The 19,978-nt window shown below is 45.0% G+C and overlaps 1 protein-coding gene across 10 annotated transcripts in view; it reads left to right on the forward strand.

Moving 5' to 3' along the window:
• WEE2 (WEE2 oocyte meiosis inhibiting kinase) overlaps positions 1–16,663 on the forward strand; it is a 45,392-nt gene extending 28,729 nt beyond the window's left edge. For 9 of the 10 annotated variants that reach the window (XM_053254532.1, XM_053254529.1, XM_053254536.1 and 6 more), the window contains exons 6-12: positions 2,518–2,639; positions 8,109–8,255; positions 9,751–9,852; positions 11,391–11,476; positions 13,148–13,318; positions 13,655–13,797; positions 15,255–16,663. In XM_053254532.1, the coding sequence (XP_053110507.1) occupies positions 2,518–2,639; positions 8,109–8,255; positions 9,751–9,852; positions 11,391–11,476; positions 13,148–13,318; positions 13,655–13,797; positions 15,255–15,447 (964 nt within the window). In that variant the 3' untranslated portion in view covers positions 15,448–16,663. The remainder of the gene's footprint in view (positions 1–2,517; positions 2,640–8,108; positions 8,256–9,750; positions 9,853–11,390; positions 11,477–13,147; positions 13,319–13,654; positions 13,798–15,254) is intronic. The other variant, XM_053254538.1, reaches the window with a different exon arrangement.
• The last annotated feature ends 3,315 nt before the right edge of the window (positions 16,664–19,978 follow it).

A 19,978-nucleotide genomic window follows, 5' to 3' on the forward strand; every position in this document is an offset into this window, starting at 1 on the left:
AAGGAGTCTTTATTGGTGAACTCCATTCTAGATAGTAAAGTGGAGAGATAGGATCTCTAATCTATCTTTCTAGCTGGATGCAGAGGGATGGATTCTGCATCTCTGCACACATGGTGCAGGGAAAGAGGAGTGTGTGTGTTTTGTTGCAAGAGAGAAGAAAGGGGAAGAGGAAGTGGCAAGGAAGGAAGGAGACCCTGAGAGTAGCAATCTACATATCAAAGGGATAGTGTCAGAGCAGTAGAGAAGGGATGACCAATGTCTTGACCCCTCTAGCCCTCTGACTCACTAATCTGTCGTCCCCCTCATCATTGAGACATGAGACAGCACAGAGTCCTTCACTTCCAACATTTTTTACATACAGGAATAGTAGTAAAACATTGTTATACAATGATGGTTCAGTAGCTGGATGGCAGATTCTCTGGGGCTGCAGCTTAATGGCAGAGTACATGTTTTTCATGCAGGAGTTTCAGTTTCTGGCATCTCCTGGGGCTGGGAAAAAATCTCTGTCTGAAACCCCTGGGCAGTCATTGTGAGTCAGTGTAGGCAGTACTGAGCTAGGTGGACCAATGCAGCTTCCTACGTTTTATAAGTCGAGTGCTGGATGTCTCTGAATGAAGTGCTGATGGCTTCCCTGCTAAGAATAATCAAGAGCCTGGCAGGTAGTCACGCCAAGCTGAGAGGAGTTTAAGATCACATCTTTTACTCCTGCTTGTCCGCAAAGGCAAAACATGGAGATGGCCAGAGAAGAAACTACAGGCAGCTCCTAGATGAGATAGACAAACAGTATTTTAAGATCCTAAATTCTAAGTATTTTTAAGATTCTTAAGATGCATGAACCAGGAAAGCTGAGGCATTGCAGAGTGCAAGGCTTCTTCTTTCTGAGAGTTAATGTAACCTGTTGCTGACTTGTTGGAACATTCTGCTATCTTCTCCTGTGCTCAACCTGCATATTTCCATTTTAAAAAGCCAAATATGACACAGACATTTTAAGCTTCCAGTTATCTCTCCTTCCAAGGGGAATCCGAAGTGTACTACAAACCCCTGGAACTTCTCAGAGCTTGGATAAGTAGGGCCACTGAGGCAGCACAACAACTGTTTCATACAAGTAGTTTTAAAAAAACCAAAACTGGAGGTAGCAAGTGCCATCTTGGGGTAAGAGGCATTTCCTCCTCTGTAAAAAGAAAAGGGATTTTCTCTTCTGAGATGCTCTGCAGAACACTCATGATTGTCTAAAAATGTACATTCACGTGTGCCTTAGAACTATTGTCTCTTTCCATATGCAGATTTGGTGGATTGGCTAAACTGAATACAGTAAAACAACTATAGTTCCTTTCACTGGGTGGTGGCCATACCTAGTCATAATGGCATTTGTTACAGGGCCACAGCATTCAAGACAAAAACCAAAGAGATGAACCATTAAAATGCTTCACTTTCTCTTCCTTTAAATGGAGCTGGGAACAAGAGTTTGACCATATCTGACTTTAACAAGACTTTTGGATACTAATTGAAATTGTATTATGGGGTCAGGTCTACCTCAGAGTGTCAGCTAAGCTGTTCTTGTTCTAAAGGTGGCTTCTTCCTGTCCTTCCTGTCCTTTCCACACTTGTCCATCTGGCTTGAGGTCCTTCTGCTCTTAAAAACGTAGTGATATAAGTATATAGCTCTGATAGGCCTCTCAATGCTGCATTGTGTTAGCTTCTTATTAGACAAACGAATGTGCATTGCAAGGATATCTAAGATATTGGACAGAACAGAAATGGCACCAGGGCTGACATGTGACCTCTGCCAAAAAACCAAGAAATCCATTGATGGGTTATGACCATTATTTTTCCTAGTACAGGTTTAGAGGCAATTTTTGTTTCTGAATTCTACAAATTACACAGCACAAGCTCCGATATGGGACATAGGAAACTGCCACATACCGAGTCAGACAATTGGTCCATCTAGCTCAGTATTGTCTACACAGACTGGCAGCGGCTTCTCCAAGGTTGCAGGCAGGAATCTCTCTCTCAGCCCTGTCTTGGAGATGCCAGGGAGGGAACTTGGAACCTTCTGCATGCAGATGCTCTTCCCAGAGTGGCCTCATCCCCTGAGGGGAATATCTGACCGTGCCCACACATGGAATCTCCCATTCAAATGCAAACTAGGGCAGACCCTGCTTGGCAAAGGTGACAATTCATGCTTGCTGCCACAAAACCAGCTCTCCTCCCTATGCATTCTAGCCAGTGCCTAGATGTGGGACATTTGAGGTTAGTGAAGTACTAGAACAAAATGTAATAAGAAAAGCAACCAAGGCCACTTTAAAAAACAACTCCTCCTGTCTCAGTCTACTGAAGAACAATTGTTCCTCTTCTCCATCAAAGCTGGTCTTTCCTTGGCTCTTGTCTGAGGATCTAGAACTTAATCCTGAGCCAAGACTTTACTCCCTTTTAATTTCCTTGTACAAAACAAATACATTCATAGTGTTATTCCTATAATTTCCTGGTAAAGATGTTTCCCTTCTGTCTCTCTTTCCAGGCAAATGGCATTGCGGGAGGTCTATGCCCACGCTGTGCTGGGCCATCATCCCCATGTGGTGCGCTACTACTCTGCTTGGGCAGAAGATGACCACATGATCATTCAGAACGAACACTGCAATGGTAAGAATATGAGGCCCTCTGCTCAACTCCAAAGTGAAATGAACTTAAATCTATCTATCTATCACATCTGCATACTGCCCAAAAAGCAAGTCCCTCTGGGTGGTTTACAACAAAACAATAAAAACAACCAATAAAAAGACTAAAACATTTCAACAGTTAAAATTTAAAATGTTAAAACTATTAAAAACACAATTAAAACAATATCTAATTAAAAGCCTGGGAGAACAAGTGTGTCTTGGCTGCCCTTTTAAAAGTTGTAAGAGATGGGGAGGCTCTTATTTCAGCAGGAAGTGTGTTCCAAAGCCTCGGGGCAGCAATGGAGAAGGCCTGTCCCCGAGTAGCCACCAGATGAGCTGGTGGCAACTGCAGATGAACCTCTCCAAATGATCTCAATGGGTGGTGTGGTTCATAGCGAAGAAGACATTCTCTTAAATACCCAGGGCTCAAACTGTTTAGCTTTTTATAGGTTATAACCAAAACCTTGTACTTTGCCTGGAGACTTATCGGCAGCCACTGTAGATCTTTTAAGATAGTAGTGATATGGTCTCTCCGAGATGACCCAGAGACCAACCTGGCTGCCGCATTCTGGACTAACTGTAGTTTCTGGACTACATACAAAGGCAGCCCCACACAGAGCGCATTGCAGTAGTCAAGTCTGGAGGTGACCAGCAGATGTACTACTGTTCTGAGGTCATTTATCTCAAGAAACAGACTCAGCTGGCCTATCAGCCGAAGCTGATAAAAGGCACCTCTGGCCACTGCCTCAGCCTCGGACACCAGGGAGAGTTTTGTGTCCAGAAGCACCCCCAGATTGCGTACCTATTCCTTCTGGGGGAGTGTGACCCCATCCAGAACTAGCAGAAAATCATCTCCCGAGTTCTGACCCCGCACAACAAGTATCTCCATCTTATCTGGATTCATCCTCCGCCTGTTACCTCTCATCCAGCCCATCACTGCCTCCAGGCAGGCATTTAGGGAGGTTATGCCTTCTCCTGATGATGTTGACATGGAGGAAAAGATTTGGGTGTCATCAGCATATTGATAACACCCTGCACCAAATCTCCTGACGATCTCTCCCAGCGGTTTACGTACATTCAACAAATGTGTTGAATGTGTGAGAAGCATGAACATTCAAAAGAGCAGGATAACTCCATCCAGTTGCTTTCCAGTTTGATCAGCTAAAATTAAAGGAATCCCAAAACAGATGTGAAGTCAAGAGCCAACCTCTTTAAAGGGCCATGCTTGAGGGCCAATCGCTTAGACGTTGTCTTGCAGGAAGCCTGTAATACACACCAGGGCGTTTTCCAGATTACGTGCTGTAACAGTTTCATTACAGTGTTCACTGAGTGCCCCTCCATTTTGCCAGTGTTACGACATTGGTGGTGTTAAGTTGTCAGCAGGGTACCATTCATATTCCCCATGCCCTATTTCTGATTTAATTGTTTCGTAATTGCCCTATAACGTGACAAAAGTGTTGCAGGAAAGTAGCTGTATTTTTCAGTTGTAGGGAGGCTTGTCACGTTATTTATGCTTGCAGTGTGTTGCAGTGTGATCAGTTATTTTCATGTTGTTGTTGTTTGTTTTACACAGTCAGACAGATGTTATTGACTGGTTTGTTTTAGCCAGACATCGAGTCCTTCCCAAGGACTTTGGATGGGTGAATTTTATTATCAGTGTTGCTGTTGTTATTATTATTATTATAGATATCGTCAGAGAATATAGGCTGTTCCCAGTGTTGTTGCTTTTTGTAATTGGCTGGTGGTGATTTCTATGGCCTATATGGTGGCCATAATAATAATAATAAGTCAATTATTTTAACTTGTTTTTCTTTCTTCTCGACTACAGTTATATCTGGTGTGTTGTGTGGCAGATGTTTGTCTGTTTGTAGTCGGAAGTCCTATAATATTTTTGCATCTTCATTTTCTACAACTTCTTCAATTTTATGGTCCCACCAATTTTTGGCTACAGGTAGCTTGTGTTTTTTGCAGATGTTCCAGTGTATCATCCCTGCTACCTTGTCATGCCTTTGTTTGTAGTCAGTCAGTGCAATCTTTTTACAACAGCTGATTAGGTGGTCCACTGTTTCATCTGCTTCTTTACAAAGGCGGCACTTGCTGTTTGTTGTGGATTTTTTGACTTTTGCTCTTATTGCATTTGTTCTTAGTGCCTGTTCTTGTGCAGCCAGTATTAAACCCTCTGTTTCTTTCTTCAAGTTGCCATTCTTAAGCCATTGCCAGGTCTTGCTGATGTCTGATTTTCCACTTATATTGTGCAAATATTGACCATGCAGGGGCTTCTTTTTCCATTTTTCTGCTCGGTTCTTGACTTGTTCGTTCTTGTAGGCCTGCTTTCTTTCATTGGTGTTGAATAGTTTCTCGCTATTGACCATCTTAAGTGCATTTTCTTCACTGTCCTTGATATATTCTTCAAGGCCTCTTTTCTCCTCCTCTGCTGTTTGATGGACTTGCAGCATTCCTCTTCCACCTCAGCTGCGAGGGAGGTATAGCCTATCTACATCACTGTGGGGATGCAGATTGAGGGTCATGATTTTCCTGGTCTTACGATCTAGCGTCTGTAGCTCTGCCTGGGTCCAGTCTGTTATTCCTGCAGTGTATCTGATATTGGGTATAGCTCAGGCATTTATGGCTTGTATGGTGTTCCCGCCATTGAGTTTGGACTTTAGGATTTTTCTAAGTCTCCTGATGTATTCACTTCCAATTTTTCTTTTAACTGCAGTGTGTGCAATGTTATCAGCAATTACAAAAAGCAACTTTACTGGGAACAGCCTATATTCTGCAATGATATCTATAATAATAACAGCAACAACATTGATAATAAAATTCAGCCATCCCAGGTCATAGGAAACTGCCATATACTGAGTCAGACCATTGGTCTATCTAGCTCAGTCTTGTCTTTACAGACTGGCAGCGGCTTCTCCAAGGTTGCAGGCAGGAATCTCTCTCAGCCCTATCTTGGAGAAGCCAGGGAGGGAACTTGAATCCTTCTGCTCTTCCCAGAGCGGCTTCATCCCCTGAGGGGAATATCTTGCAGTGCTCACACTTCTAGTCTCCCATTCATATGCAACCAGGGCAGACCCTGCTTAGCTATGAGGACAAGTCATGCTTGCTACCACAAGACCAACTCTCCTCTCCTCAAAAAGGTTGCAGGCAGGAATCCCTCTTAGTCCTATCTTGGAGATGCTGCCAGCGAGGAGGGAACTTGGAACCTTCTGCTCTTCCCAGAGTGGCTCCATCCCCTGAGGGGAATCTCTTGCAGTGCTCACACTTCTAGTCTCCCCTTCATATGCAACCATGGTGGACCCTGCTTAGCTAAGGGGACAAGTCAGGCTTGCTGCCACCAGACCAACTCTCCTTGGTCCTTGGGAAGGACTTGATGTCTGGATAAAACAAACCAGTCGACAACACATGTCTGAATGTATAAACAATAATGATGATGATGATGTATTTTTGTTATTATGTATTATTAGCAGAGATTCCTGCCTGAATGCTTAGAGAGCCACCATCAGTCTGTCTAGACAGTACTGATGGTACCAATGGTCTGACTTGGTATAAGGCAGCTTCCTGTGTTCCCAGACTTCTGGATAGGTGGATGATGCACTTATGCTACTATCAGCTTACTGTGTTGCTCCAGGAACATTACACTGGCACTGGACTACATGTTACCCCATCCCCAGTTTCGTGATTGCAAATGATAGGAGTAAAGTCCAACAACATTTGGGGACTCAGTTTGAGACCCTCTGGTTAGCTCACTGTAGTTCTTAGGTGTATGTCTCCAAAATACAAGGGGGGAATGAGACACAAGGGCTGAGGAAGTAAGTGTGTGTGTGTTACCAGTACATTCATCAGAGCCCTCTGCCAAGTACATACTTGGAAACTCCCACACAAATGTGAGTTTGCTGCCATATAATGTGTGGCATGTCCCTTTTGAGAAAGGCAATCTGCAATGCTGCTCAGGACAGCACTTGAGCTAACTTAGACATTTTAAAATAGAGAACATAGGAAACAGCCATGTTCAGAGTCAGACCATTGGTCCATCTAGCTCAGTCTTGCTACACAGACTGGCAGCAGCTTCTCCAAGGAAGGAAGGTGCTCCGGGCACCTGATCATCTTGGTTGCCCTCTTCTGCACCTTTCCCAGTTCTACAATATCCTTCTTAAAACATGGTGACCAAAGCTGTATGAAGTTCTCCAGATGTGGCTACACCATAGATTTGTATAAGGGCATTATAATATTAGCATTTTTATTTTCAATCCCCTTCTTAATGATTCCTAGCATGGAATTAGCCTTTTTCATAGCTGCCACACACTAAGCCAACACTTTCAATGAGCTCTCCACCACCATTCCAAGATCTCTCTCCTGGTCAGTCACCGACAGCTCAGATCCCATCTGAGGGTTTTTTGCCCCAATGTGCATCACTTTACACTTGCTTACATTGAACCGCATTTGCCGTTTTGTCACCACAGTTTGGAGAGATCTTTTTTCAGCTCCTCACAATCTGTTGTGGATTTCACTACCCTAAATAGTTTAGTGTCATCTGCAAATTTAGCCACTTTGTTGCTTACCCCAACTTCTAGATCATTTGTGAACAAGCTAAAGAGCACTGGTCCCAGTTCCGATCCCTGGGGGACCCCACTTTTTACTTCCCTCCATTGTGAAAACTGTCCATTTATTCTCTGTTTCCTGTCCTTCAACCAGTTACTGATCCACACATGGACCTGTCCCCTTACCCCATGACTGCTAAGTTTACTCAAGAGCCTTGGTGGGGAACTTTGTCAAAAGCTTTTCGGAAGTCCTAGTATACTATGTCAACTGGATTCCCTTTATCCACATGCTTGTTGACACTCTCAAAGAACCCCAAAAGGTTAGTGAGGCAAGATATGCCTTTGTAGAAGCCATGCTGGTTCTCCTTCAGCAAGGCCTGTTCTCTGTAGGTTTAACAATTTTGTCCTTAAGTATGCTTTCCATCAATTTACCTGTCACCTAACTTGCCTGTAGTTTCCCGGGTCCTCCCTGGATCCCTTTTTGAAAATCAGAGTTACATTGGCTACTTTCCAGTCCTCTGGTACAGAGACTGATTGTAGGGATAAGTTACATATTTTTGCTAGGAGATCAGCATTCTCACATTTGAGTTCCTTCAGAACTCTTGGGTGGATGCTATCTGGCCCTGGCGATTTGTTAATTTTTAGTTTTTCAAGATTAAAGTCAGTGCTCACATGTGTCTCCCATTCAAATGCAAACCAGGGCAGACCCTGCTTAGTAAAGGGGACAGTTCATGTTTGCTACCACAAGACTAGCTCTTGAGAGGACGAAGTGCTGAGTTACCATTTAAGTATTAAGCAGCTGACAAATCTTTAAGCTCTTGCCTCCAAAAAAGCAAACAAGAAGCTAATGTTGGGAGGAAGAAGCTGGTACCAGCTGCCTTGTTCTTCTGACCTGTGCTTTTTCTCAGGTGGGAGCCTTCAGGATGTCCTTCTGGAAAACTCGAAGGCTGCAGATTATTTCAAAGAATCTGAGTTGAAGGAAATCCTGTTACAAGTTTCCATGGGGCTGAAATATATTCACACCTTGGGCTTGGTTCATATGGATATCAAACCCAGTAAGTATGTCTGTGTTTAACACACACATCTCATTATATAAATGTAGAGCCTTCCTTTCAATAATGTATCAGCCCCTAGTGGCTCACAGCAATCAAACAATCCAATTAAACCCAGGAAAGAATCATGCAGCCATAACAAACAGTAGTAGTTAAAACAGCAAATGAAATTGTATTAATCTATTATCCACTTCCAAAAGAACTGGAAATCTTATTATCCTTATGGACACACAACCAGAAGAGAGGGAGGTACTGCCAGACTCAGGATAACCTGTGTTGCCCCACTGGTTTCACAAAAATCTCAAAGTGGGGAGAATAGAGGGGGCCAACCCCACCCCACAACTGCCCCAGTGTATCTCAATGGAGTGGAATGTTCATCGACTTGGAAGACAGTTAAAAGACAATTTGAGAGGGTGAGGGAGTGCAGAGCTAATGCAACTTGGTGGTGAGGAGCAGGGGAGGGGGGAGCTTGACCAAAAAGAGAAGGGAATTTCTCAACTTGAAAAATACTCCCTCGAGACAGTTACAGCCCTTCCATTTCTGAGGGGGAACTGTGCCCAAAACTTTCACCATCCTCGGGCACAGGATCAGGTAACACATGCACATTAAGGATATGCTGCAACATTTTGTATGCATAAACAAGTACTGAACTTACTTGGAAGCAATAATTCTGCAGTTCTAATAGGCTCTTCCCTATTAGAAGTTAACCATCCAAATGTTATATAAAGATTCTCCTTGCGTTCACTCCTGAGCTATAAAAATTAAGGTATTTCAGAAAGGGACTGAAGGATTACATCTATACACGTCCCACAATAGGCTGATTATGGAAAGTCTGAAAATAGGACACTATATTTCAGCTGAATTGCTGATGGGGTCGTAGCTCAGTGGGAGAACGTGTGCTTTGCCTGTGGAAGATTCTAGGGCAGAGGTGGGTAGACGTGGCCCTCCAGCTCTCATTGAACTACAACTCCCATCATCCCCAGCCATAATTTATTGTGGCTGGAGAAGATGGGAGTTGTAATTCAACAGCTGGAGTGCCAGGTTTGCTCACCCAGTCCTAGAATCCGTCTCTTCAATCTTCTGGTAGGGCTGGGAGAGACTCCTGCCGGAAACCCTAGAGAAGTTGCTGCCAGTCTTTATAGGAAATACTAAGCTAGATGGACCAATGGTCTGACTCTGTACAAAGCAGCTGCCTCTGTTGATATGAATCTTGGGATAGAGATCCTACCTCCATAAAATCAACAGCAGAAAGTAAGTTCTACCACATGTGATAGAACAGCGAAAGGTCAGAATTTTTGCTTCACAGGATGGACTTAAATACTCACAAGAATGTATTTAATGCTTGTAGAATGCAATCTTTTATGAGCTATTCCAAGCAGTATTTCACTAGAGGGGCGGGATATAAATATTGTAAATAATTCTATATTTACTGTTATTGGTATAACTTTTGTCTCCTCAAACACTGCAGGTTTAACGGCTATTTCTCATTGATTTATAGGCAATATTTTTGTATGTCACAAGTTGATTGGGCCGGCTCTTCAGGAAGAGAGTGATGGTGAAGATGATGGATTTTCCTCTTCTAGTGTCGTGTACAAAATAGGTGGGTAGCTTTGAGTATTTATGCTAAAGCTGTCCAGAGGCATTGAAATAAAACTCTTTGGCACACGTTCGCTTGAAAATGGCACAAGATGTGTTTCTGTTTTTGTCCCCTTCCAAATCTCAGCATGGGTGTGAAAGTTGGTTGGAACCTCCAGCCTACAGTGATGCATATCTGCCCCATATGAGCTTAACAGAACAAAGCAATTGCAAGTGGGGATTCTCTCCCTAATGGAGTTCAGAGTAGTTGTTTGCACTGGGTCATCTTGGTCCATACTGCTTGTGCCTTGAGGTGCAGAAAGACCACATCAACCCCAGTTCCTGCATCTTTCTGTCCCAGTGGCAGTCAAGATGTAGAACTGACTTCGAGAAACCTGTCATGTGGAGAGTCCTGTTTAAGGAGCATGGCTCTTGGTAAAATTGATGCAGATAGCTCAGTCCAGGAGGGAAGGCCAGTTCTGCTGCCAGGAACGCAGAAGCCACCTCTTGAATCTTTCTGGTGTTCTCTTTCAAAGCCTCTCTCAATGAGTCTCTTCAAGGGGAATGGGCTGTGTATTTCAGGAACTTCCAACCTGTACTCTGGGGGTCCCTGGGATGGGATTGCTTATCAGGCACTCCTCAATGAGATAAGCAATTCCAGAGACCCCCAGAGTATTACTTATCAGGGATTCCGCTCAATGAGATGAATAATAGACAAGCTTCCCTAAAGGAGAGATTGTTGAACTACTTCTGATCTTACCCCTGCTAACTACACAAGGAGGCACCTTTCAAAGTGGTGGTCTCTTATATTTAGCAGGGGGAGAGCAACTGACCCTATCCAGCCCTAGCACAACATCCTTCCAGTGGTGGTTGCTGGTGCCTACTTTATGTTTATTGTAAGCCCTTTTTGGGACAGGGGACCATCTTATTTATTTACTCTTCTGTGTAAACCACACTGAGAACTTGTGTTGAAAAGTGATATATACTGTAAATACTTATAGTAGTAGATCTTCCTGTGTAGCACACAGCCACAAGGAAGCGAACATAAGAAGTGCCCTGCTGGATCAAGTCCAAGGCCTGTCTAACTCGGCATCTAACCTGGTTTCCCATAGTGGCCCACCAGATGCCTCTGGGAAGCCCACAGGCAGGAGATGAAGACAAGACTCCACTCCTTCTGTTGCTCCCTTGCAACTGGTATTGGGAGGCATCCTGCCTCTGAAACTCAAGGCAGCCTATACCCATCAAGACCAACAGCCATTGATAGACCTGTCCTCCATGAATTTAGCATGCACACTCAATCACCCAGGACAGCTCTCAGGCCCTTGTGTCCTGCAACCTTGGAGGAGCCTCTGCCAGTCTGTGAAGACAATACTGAGCTAGATGGACCAATGGGTCTGACTCAGTATATGGCAGCTTCCTATGTAATGGACACTGCAGCTGAGAAGTGCCCCCTAACCTTCCAGGGCACAGAGGTCCTGTGGCAGCCATGCATCCTCAAGGCAGAATGTTTGGAAACCACTGGCATATTTTGATCTACCGTTCACAAGTCGTCTCTTTTGTTAGGCGACCTTGGACATGTGACATCAGTAACCAATCCCCAAGTGGAGGAGGGAGACAGTCGCTTCTTGGCCAATGAAGTCTTACAAGAGGTACAACTACCTCTTCTCTCTCTCTTTCCCCCCCCCACCAGAAAAGTCTGGATGTTTTTAAGAAGGACCTGAAAACATACCTGTTTAGTCAGGCTTTTAGTTTACAGTTATAGAGTTTCTATGTTTTAGAGTTTTATCTGCATTTTAAACTGTTTTAATTGTGTTAAAGTGTTAATTGTTTGTGTGTTTAGATTGTGAACTGCTCAGGGACTTGAGTATGGGGTGGTATAAAAATGAGTCCAGTTTAACTGACCTAACTAACTACAGATTTTGAACCCGTTTGCCCAATGGTGACTCTGCCCCTGGCTTGAGTAGAACAGAAATGTCTGGCGCTTGGTACAATTTTTTGTTGTTGCTTTTCAGCTTTACCCAGTTCTGACTGTATCCCTGACTCTGAATATTTGATATATTATGTTCTGTCTAATTTTCTAAAGAAATTTGTATCCCCCTCTGTAAAAGTGCCCAAGGGAGCTTACAACAATAAAATATCATACATAAGTATGAAAAAAGCAGCACTAAAATGCTGAAAGCAGACAGAGCAGGGAATACAGTTTGCTTGTTTGTAAGCCTTATTGATTTTAGTAAGTCTTTTACAGAGATTTGCTTAGAATCGCAATCTTGGGCATCCATGCTAACTGAGAAACATCTTGGCTCATACAAGGTGATAAATAATGAGGGTTCAGTAAGGGAACTAATTGCAATAGGCTGTAGTTGGAATACACTAATATGGAAGGTGTTCAGACCTGGATGTGGGAATTGAAATTCCGGTTTTGAACTAGTGTGAGATGAGTGTGCTTAGCTTCACTTCAGAGTGTGTGTGTGTGTGTGTGTGTGTGTGTGTGTGTGTGTGTGTGTGTGTCTGCCAGCCAGTGTTTAAAACCTGGTAAAAAGACTTTTGTCAACCAAAAGGTTTATTAAAACTTTTTGAGAGGCCTCGTTTTCTCTGAGAGGCATCCTAGCACTCGGCAAAGTGCAGTACTGCAGAGGCGCTATTACCCCTGGACTTCCAGGTGGAGGTCCAGGACCTCCATACCCACTGGAGGCCCCCAAATCCTCTTCAGTCTGTCCCGGGTAATGTGGTTGCCATGCAGCTGGCCCACACTGCAGGGGGCATCTGAGTGTGATTGTGACCTGCACCGGGTGGCCAAGCGTGACCTCTGCTTTAGAAACAGAGTGGGGATGTGGGGAAAGAAAATATGTGGGTTGAGGATATGTTAAGTTGCATGCTGAAATGTTTCTGCTAATGCATATCTGCTATAAATATACCTGTTTGATATCCTTACATTCTTATTTCTGTTGATGTTAAAAGTGTGCCGTGTGTGGTGTGAGAAGGGGGATGATACCTAACTTGCAGTGGTGGTTTGGGAGGCTCCAAAGGCCTTTAGGCCCAGGCTCCAAAACTACCTAAGTGCACCTCCAGGCACTGCATGGTGGAAGCTGTCATCATCTCCACGTACTGCCAGGGGCTGTGCAGAGAATTTGGCTTTGGCTGAAGCTCCGCCCAGGCCTAATAAACAATTGGGGAGCTGCACTTGGAGTTAACGGAGGCTGCTCCTGCCTCCCAGGCTTGCCCTGAAGGATGCTGCTCTAGAATGTATTTCAGCTTGACAAGGATTTCTGAATCAAACAGTGACCTGACTTGGGTGCATGTGCATTCTGCTTTCTCCACAGCAATATTGCTACCTGCCTAAGGCGGACATATTTGCCCTGGCATTAACCATCTCTCTGGCAGCAGGTTGTGGGCCGCTGCCTTCCAACGGTACCATGTGGCACCACATTCGCAAGGGCAACCTGCCGCCAGTACCCCAGCAGCTCTCTCACGGTTTCATGGAACTGCTCAAGGTGAGTTTCCTTGGAGAACATGAAATAAGCGTTGGGGAATCTGCAGTCGAGTAATACCGCCGCCAGCTTCCCCTGCTAACTGAGCGAAGAGGCACCTTTTTAAAAGTGGCGGTTCTCTTTATTGAGCCGGGGGAGAGCAACTGGCCCTATCCATCCCCAGCACAGCATCCCTCCCGTGGTTGTTGCTGGTGTCTGTCTTATGTTTCTCACTTAGATTGTGAGCCCTTTTGGGACAGGGCGCCATTTTTTTTTTATTTATTTATATCTATGTCAACCACTTTGGCAACTTTTGCTGAAAAGCAGTATATAAAATATTTGTATCCTTTTCATCTTCAGCTTATGGTCCACTCAGATCCAGCTGCAAGGCCATCGGCTGCTGCCCTAACGAAACACCTCGTCCTACGGCCTTCTCTTGGGAAAGCGGCCCAGCTGCAGAAGCAGCTCAGTGTGGAGAAGTCCAAAACCGCCATGCTAGAGAAGTAAGGTGTACTGTCGGTCACAGTGGTGGTGGTGGTGGTGGTGTACAGATGATGAGGGTAGTGCTATGGGGCTACTAGCAATGGAAGGGCTAGCATTTCCTTTGGAGACAGCGGCGTAACAATCCTGGCAGGCGGAAGCTGCTGCCACTACCACCATAGCCCCTCCCCTCAGCTCACCTGCTGCCTCTGCAGTGGTCCTTTTAAGCCCAAAGTCCCTTTGTAGCTTGGCTTGCTAAGCTTTGCCAGCTGTGGGGCAATGTAACGATATGCTGGCCTGGCCCCTGTCCCTGTTGCAGGGATCTCTCTGTGCCAGGGAGTCAGACAAAATATAGATGGCCCTTCTGTACCTGCAGTACATCTTCTGGTGTCGATCACGTATTGTAAAGTGCAGCAATGGTACCTATGCACACCATCCAATGGATCTTGGTCGTGACCTGTAGTGCTCTCAGAAGGTCTCTCTCAACTTCAGCGTGTTCTACATTCAGTAGCCTCAGTCTTGAGAGGAGTTTTCTATATCGGAATTCCCAACCTTGGAGGGCCCACAGATGTTGTTGAACTACACAACCCTCCTCATTCCCAGCCACAATGGTCAAAGGGTGGTGGGAGTTGTGGTCCGACAACATCAGTAGAGCCTAGGTTGGGAACCCCTGGAGCTTCCCCAGACTGCAATGACTTTCCTGTGGAGGAAGTGGTGTAAATTGGGATGCATGAGGACGAGAGTATATAAAGTACTTATAAGCATGTATAAGTGAAAAGAAGCATAAATAAGAGTAAATCGAAGCTGTTCACAATGCTGCCTTTGTGTTCTCTGCTGCCTCCTCCACTGCCCACTTTCCACAGGCTCCTTCTGGTGAGCGAGGATTGGGCGTTTCCTTCTGTGCATGCGCAAGGAGAAGCAACCCCTTCCCCCACCCTCTTGCTGGCAGAAGCAGACTGGGAATGGTGGAGGTGAGGGGCATGTGGGTGCTTGTCACCATTCCTGGCAAGAGGGTGGTGGTGGGGTTTGCTGCTTCTCTTGTGTGCACAAGAGGAAACGCCCAATCCCCGCCTGCTAGTGGGTGGGGGGCAGTGGAGGAGGCGGGGAAGGCGAAGGGGGGCACACAGAGGGGGCGGCCCCTAACAAGGCAGAGGGCGGTACTTCTCCCAAATGCCAGAGTATCACACACAACCATTTTAAAAAGTGCAACTTCTTTAGGATGCCGATACTGCACAGCAGCTACCAACTGTCATTAAAAAATGCAGTTTGCTATACGAACAGCACTGTACTGAAGTGGCTGTAACCCCCTTGCTGGTATGAACTCTTCCCTACCCTAAACATAGCAAAGTGTAGTGAGGCACCGTTGATCTGCCGTTTTTGGGAAAACTCCTCACCTACATGCCTTGCAGCTTATGGCCTCTTAATGGGGCTTCTGTGTTGCTCATATCTCCTCCTCTTCTTGCTTGCTTTTTTCCCTCAGGGAGCTGAAAGCAGCCCGTCTTGCCCAAACCTTCAGAAGGGACCCATCTTTGCAGTGTGCCAGGCCTCTAGAAAGTGGGGCCAAGCAGAGAAAGGGGCCTCATGAAGCTGGAGCCAAGCAACAGAACAGCAAAAAACGCCTAGTGGGAGGGAAAGCGCCCCGCTCATTCAGCTATACTTGTGGCGGCTACTGAGTCTTCTCAAGCTCCCAAAGCTTTCCCCTTGTAGCAGGGGTTCTCAAAATGGGGTCCCCAGATGTTGTGGGATCAAAAACCATTGTGGCAGAGGATAACAGAAGCTGTAGTCCTACAACATCTGGGGACACCATTTCAAGAATCCCGTCTCATAACAAAGAGAGCCTATTCAGATTAAAGGATCGTCTTACTGAGCACTTGTTTGCCTATCCCATCATGACTACAAGCTTCATAGTAATCCAGTTCATTTGTGTAACATGTCCTTTCCCCCAAAAAAACTAGTTTGTGTCCACATTAACAACTCTGTCACTAGGAATGTCTCCTTGGAGCTACAGTGGGCAATCTTTCATCCTGGATTTTGAGAGGAGCTTTATCGTTTGTATTTCGCTTCTTAAGTTAAAATGGGATTTCTTAAAGTACAGGAAGCTTCAGAAAATAGGTTAGAAATGGCCTCTAGCTGTGTGTAAAGGGAATACTTCTGTGGGGCTGTAGGTGGCTTCTTTCCTCTTGCAACTGGGGAAGGGACAATGTGAGGTAATGCCATCTATCTAATCTTGAAGGCCTACCCTGTGAAAGTAACTAGAACAGATTTAATGCAGCTGTCCTAGTGAATGGGATTCGTTTGACGTGAACTAAATTGCCCTATTGCCAGCAAGGGTTGATGAAAATATTGCCTGATTTGGAAACTGGGGTTTGTTTTCCATATGCAACTCCTTTTTCCTCTTAAATATTTTGGAAGTAGAAGTCATGATGCAATCTGGCCTTGGATTGTTCAGAACAGAGTAGCTCCTTTATCCTTAATACGGTAGGCAGCAAGTGTGTGGCTGTCGAACTGACAGGTAAAGGCTCTATCTCCTGCAGGTGTCCGTGGTGATCTTTCTTCTAAGCGCAATGCAAGGGAGACTGACATGCTTTTAGAATTCCTCCATTTTCTGGGGATTACGTTATGTAAAGTGTTCATAATAAAATAAAGGCAACCTTATGCCCCTATCAAAGTGTAACTTCTGATATGTCATCAGCAAATTCTACTGCTTTCCTGACTCTCTCAACCTTGCGCTAACCAGTAAGAGCAAAGTCTTTAGGGGATTTCAAGCACTGCCCCCCAATTTTAGTGAACATGGTCTTGTTCTTAGTTTCTGGACAGCACTAAGATTTTAGCTCTTGCAAGCCTTCCTTCCTTTAAGTGACACCTGTGTGAATAAAGCTTTTAATCTCATTTTATGTGTGGGGGATTTCTTTGAGATATTTCTACAAGGGAGGGTTGATGACTTCAGTCAATGTTCATATACTTGTGGCTTTTCAGGGTGGGTGGGAATGTAACTGACTTGTGGAGTTGCTCCATTTTGGGTGTTGCCCAACCAACGTCTGTTGGGAAGAGGGTGGGGTTGGAGTTGTATTATGGGATGCAGCCCTTCAGAGGGGTACTCTGATGTAACAGGAATAGCAGGTATCAGCAGATTATAGTTTAGACACACTTCGTTTAAAAAAAGAGAATATATATCCAACACTCCTGCATCTTAAGCAATAGTCTGAAAACAGAAAAAGCTGTAGCTTTAGGGAGAGGAGAGCTGGTCTTGTGGCAACAAGCATGACTTGTCCCCATAGCTAAGCAGGGTCTGCCCTGGTTGTATATGAATGGGAGACTTGATGTGTGAGCACTGCAAGATATTCCGCTCAGGCTCAGGGGATGAAGCCACTCTGGGAAGAGCAGAAGGTTTCAAGTTCCCTCCCTGGCTTCTCCAAGATAGGGCTGAGAGAGATTCCTGCCTGCAACCTTGGAGAAGCTGCTGCCAGTCTGTGAAGACAATACTGAGCTAGATAGACCAATGGTCTGACTCGGTATATGGCAGTTTCCTATGTTTGTATGGAGGTGCAAAGAGGACTTCTATTAAAGACACAAGCCTTATTAAAGTATCCAACACTTGGGCTTAATTCTTAAGTGAGATGCCAACTGCATGGACATGTTGACAAAAAGACCACGAATGGGTGTGCATGTGATAAAGCTATGATGTCATAACAAAAAAGATCGGCTAGGCAGCTTCTACAACAGGCCTGCTCAACTTAAATCCACCAGCTGTTTTTGGACTACAACTCCCACAATCTTCAGCCACAGTGGCCAATAGCCAGGGATAATGGGAGTTGTAGGCCAACATCTTCAGGAGGGCCAAAGTTGAGCAGCCCTGGTCTATAACAAAGTTTGCACAGAATCAATTTAACAGAACTGAGAGAGAATTTAAGGGTTGGAAGTCCATTCAGGGAGGCATTGGGTAGGATCTAAATTAAGCCAATCATGATTGAACACCACTTTTCAACAAAAGTTTCCAAAGTGATTTACATAGAAATAAGTAAACAAGATGGGCTCCCTGTCCCCAAAGGGCTCACAATCTAAATCTATTTATGCAAATATGCATTTGCGAAAACATTTCCTGGTGCAGCACAGGTCAGCGGTATGGCTTGAGCATGGGACAAACTAAGGTGGATTTGAAGGCCCCCAGGAGTTGTGAAGGCCCTGGATTTTGGCCAAAAAGTCCACCGGTAAGAATGCCTCTGCTCCCAAGACAGACTAAAGAGGATTTGGGGGGGGGCAGGCCCCAAAGTCCAGGGGTAAGAGCACCTCTGAGGTTAGCGATGACTAACAGAAATCCCATTAATTTCAATGGTACTTGGTTGTGAGGTTTGGGTCCTGCCTATTGCTCCCTTTGGGGCTAGCATCCATACCTTTTTATCCTGCTGGCATCTTTAGTCAAACAGGAAATAATAATAATAATCGAAAGTATATAATGTTAAGACAGGATGTAAACATTTGCTATAAGCAATACTCCCTCTTTTGAACACTAGTGCTGGTAGGGTAGAGTGGTCACTCCCTACTTTTATTATTCAATAAAGAAACTTGGTCTAAATAAGTTGCCCTGGAGGTTTTTCACACATGGCTGTCTGTGCCTTGGGGTAGCAAGGATTTGCAGCAGATTCGAGGCATTTTAATTCAAGGGATTAGAGGGACCATTCGCATAACCATCAGCACCTCCATCAACACCTTCGGAAAGCCCTGGAGTTCTCCCCCCCCCCCAAAAAAAGCTGCTGGAAATGGAGGATTTTTTTAAACCCCGGAACAGGCTAAGCCATAATCAGCAGCCTCCCTTTGGAGAAAACCAAAGCCCTGTCTGTCCTGGTCCCTGATAGCTCCGAGGGAGGTTGGGTTACATCCAGCGAATATGTGGACCGGCACACTCCAATCAGGAGTGGATTCAGGGGTGGCAGGAGCCCTGTCTGTAAAACCTCCAGTAGGAAGAGCAGATGGGGCTTTTAGCTCATATCTCTACCAGACTGGAGTGTGTGCATTCACACATCAGTCAAAGTCTGTGTGACACATCAGAGGGCATTTCAAACACAATTAGGGTTTCCCCCTGCAATGCTGGAGCCTAGCCAGATTTATGTCTGGGGTTTTTAAAAATCCACTTTTTGCGGAGACAATCCGATATGCCCTGAACTCACAGTAAACCACCTGTGGTAAAGCCAGCTATCTGGGAGCGCTCCTGGGGTGTGGCTAAATTGGTAGAGGTCATGCAGGCAACACTCCTGGATTTTTCTAGTGCCCCCCTCCAGCAATTCAAGCACTGAGTCTGAGTAAATTACTGGGCTTCATGGACCAATGATCGGCTTTGGTAGAAATTAAATGCATTCAACAATATGCAGCGCATGGCGAGAAGTGAAATATTTTGGTGCTACCTGCTTCTAATCTTCTGTAACAAATAGCAACTACGTGCACTACTGTTGCATATAAGAAGGCATATAACACAACTCTAACATCTCCCTTTCCTGATACTCATTTATGAACCACCTCCTTTGTGTTTTAATCAATGGTATGGCGTTTCCCTTGTGCAACGATTCAAGTAAGTTTTCCAAAGAATAGAAAAGCAGCATCCTTTCTGCCATCTTGAATACCCTAATTTCTATCACTCTGTGGAGGTTGAAGGTTGCTTGTCCCGGGCACTTTCCATCCAGACTAGACCCTACAAGAGGGTCAGGACAAATCTCGGAAGTGTGCTTCCACACTTCCTGCATCGCAGGCCCTATGGGGACAGCAGGGTGCCGTTCACATTTCCAGTGCCTTGTTCCGAATTTAATTGCTGTGCTATAGAGCAAGGACATCGTATATCTGGTGTGGAAAAATTGCTGTTTTTTCGGGTTGTTAGTTGCTGCGAGACTGCTCCCCCTGCTGTTTACGGCCCGAATGTGACTTGCCCGAACGGAGGTATTTTGCGGCTGATGAGCAGCTAGCCAGGAAAGCGCCCAGGTTTGAAAAGAAAAGGTGTATGTTGGCAAAGGGGTTAGGGTTGTTGTGCCATCGAGTCGGTCTCAGCTCCTTGGGGACCACGGAGCCATGTGGTTTTTTCTCTGGTACAATACAGTCGACACAGATAAAATAGAAAATTGCTGTAGAGCAGAGGTATGTTGCTCTCTCTCCTTTCCCAAAGTCAATGCATCAAACATTCTACATGGTGTGGAATAAAAAATGAGGAAAAGAAATGTA

The sequence above is a fragment of the Hemicordylus capensis genome, chromosome 5 (genome assembly GCF_027244095.1).
Source record: "Hemicordylus capensis ecotype Gifberg chromosome 5, rHemCap1.1.pri, whole genome shotgun sequence".
In the NCBI taxonomy this organism is placed as follows: Eukaryota; Metazoa; Chordata; class Lepidosauria; order Squamata; family Cordylidae; genus Hemicordylus; species Hemicordylus capensis.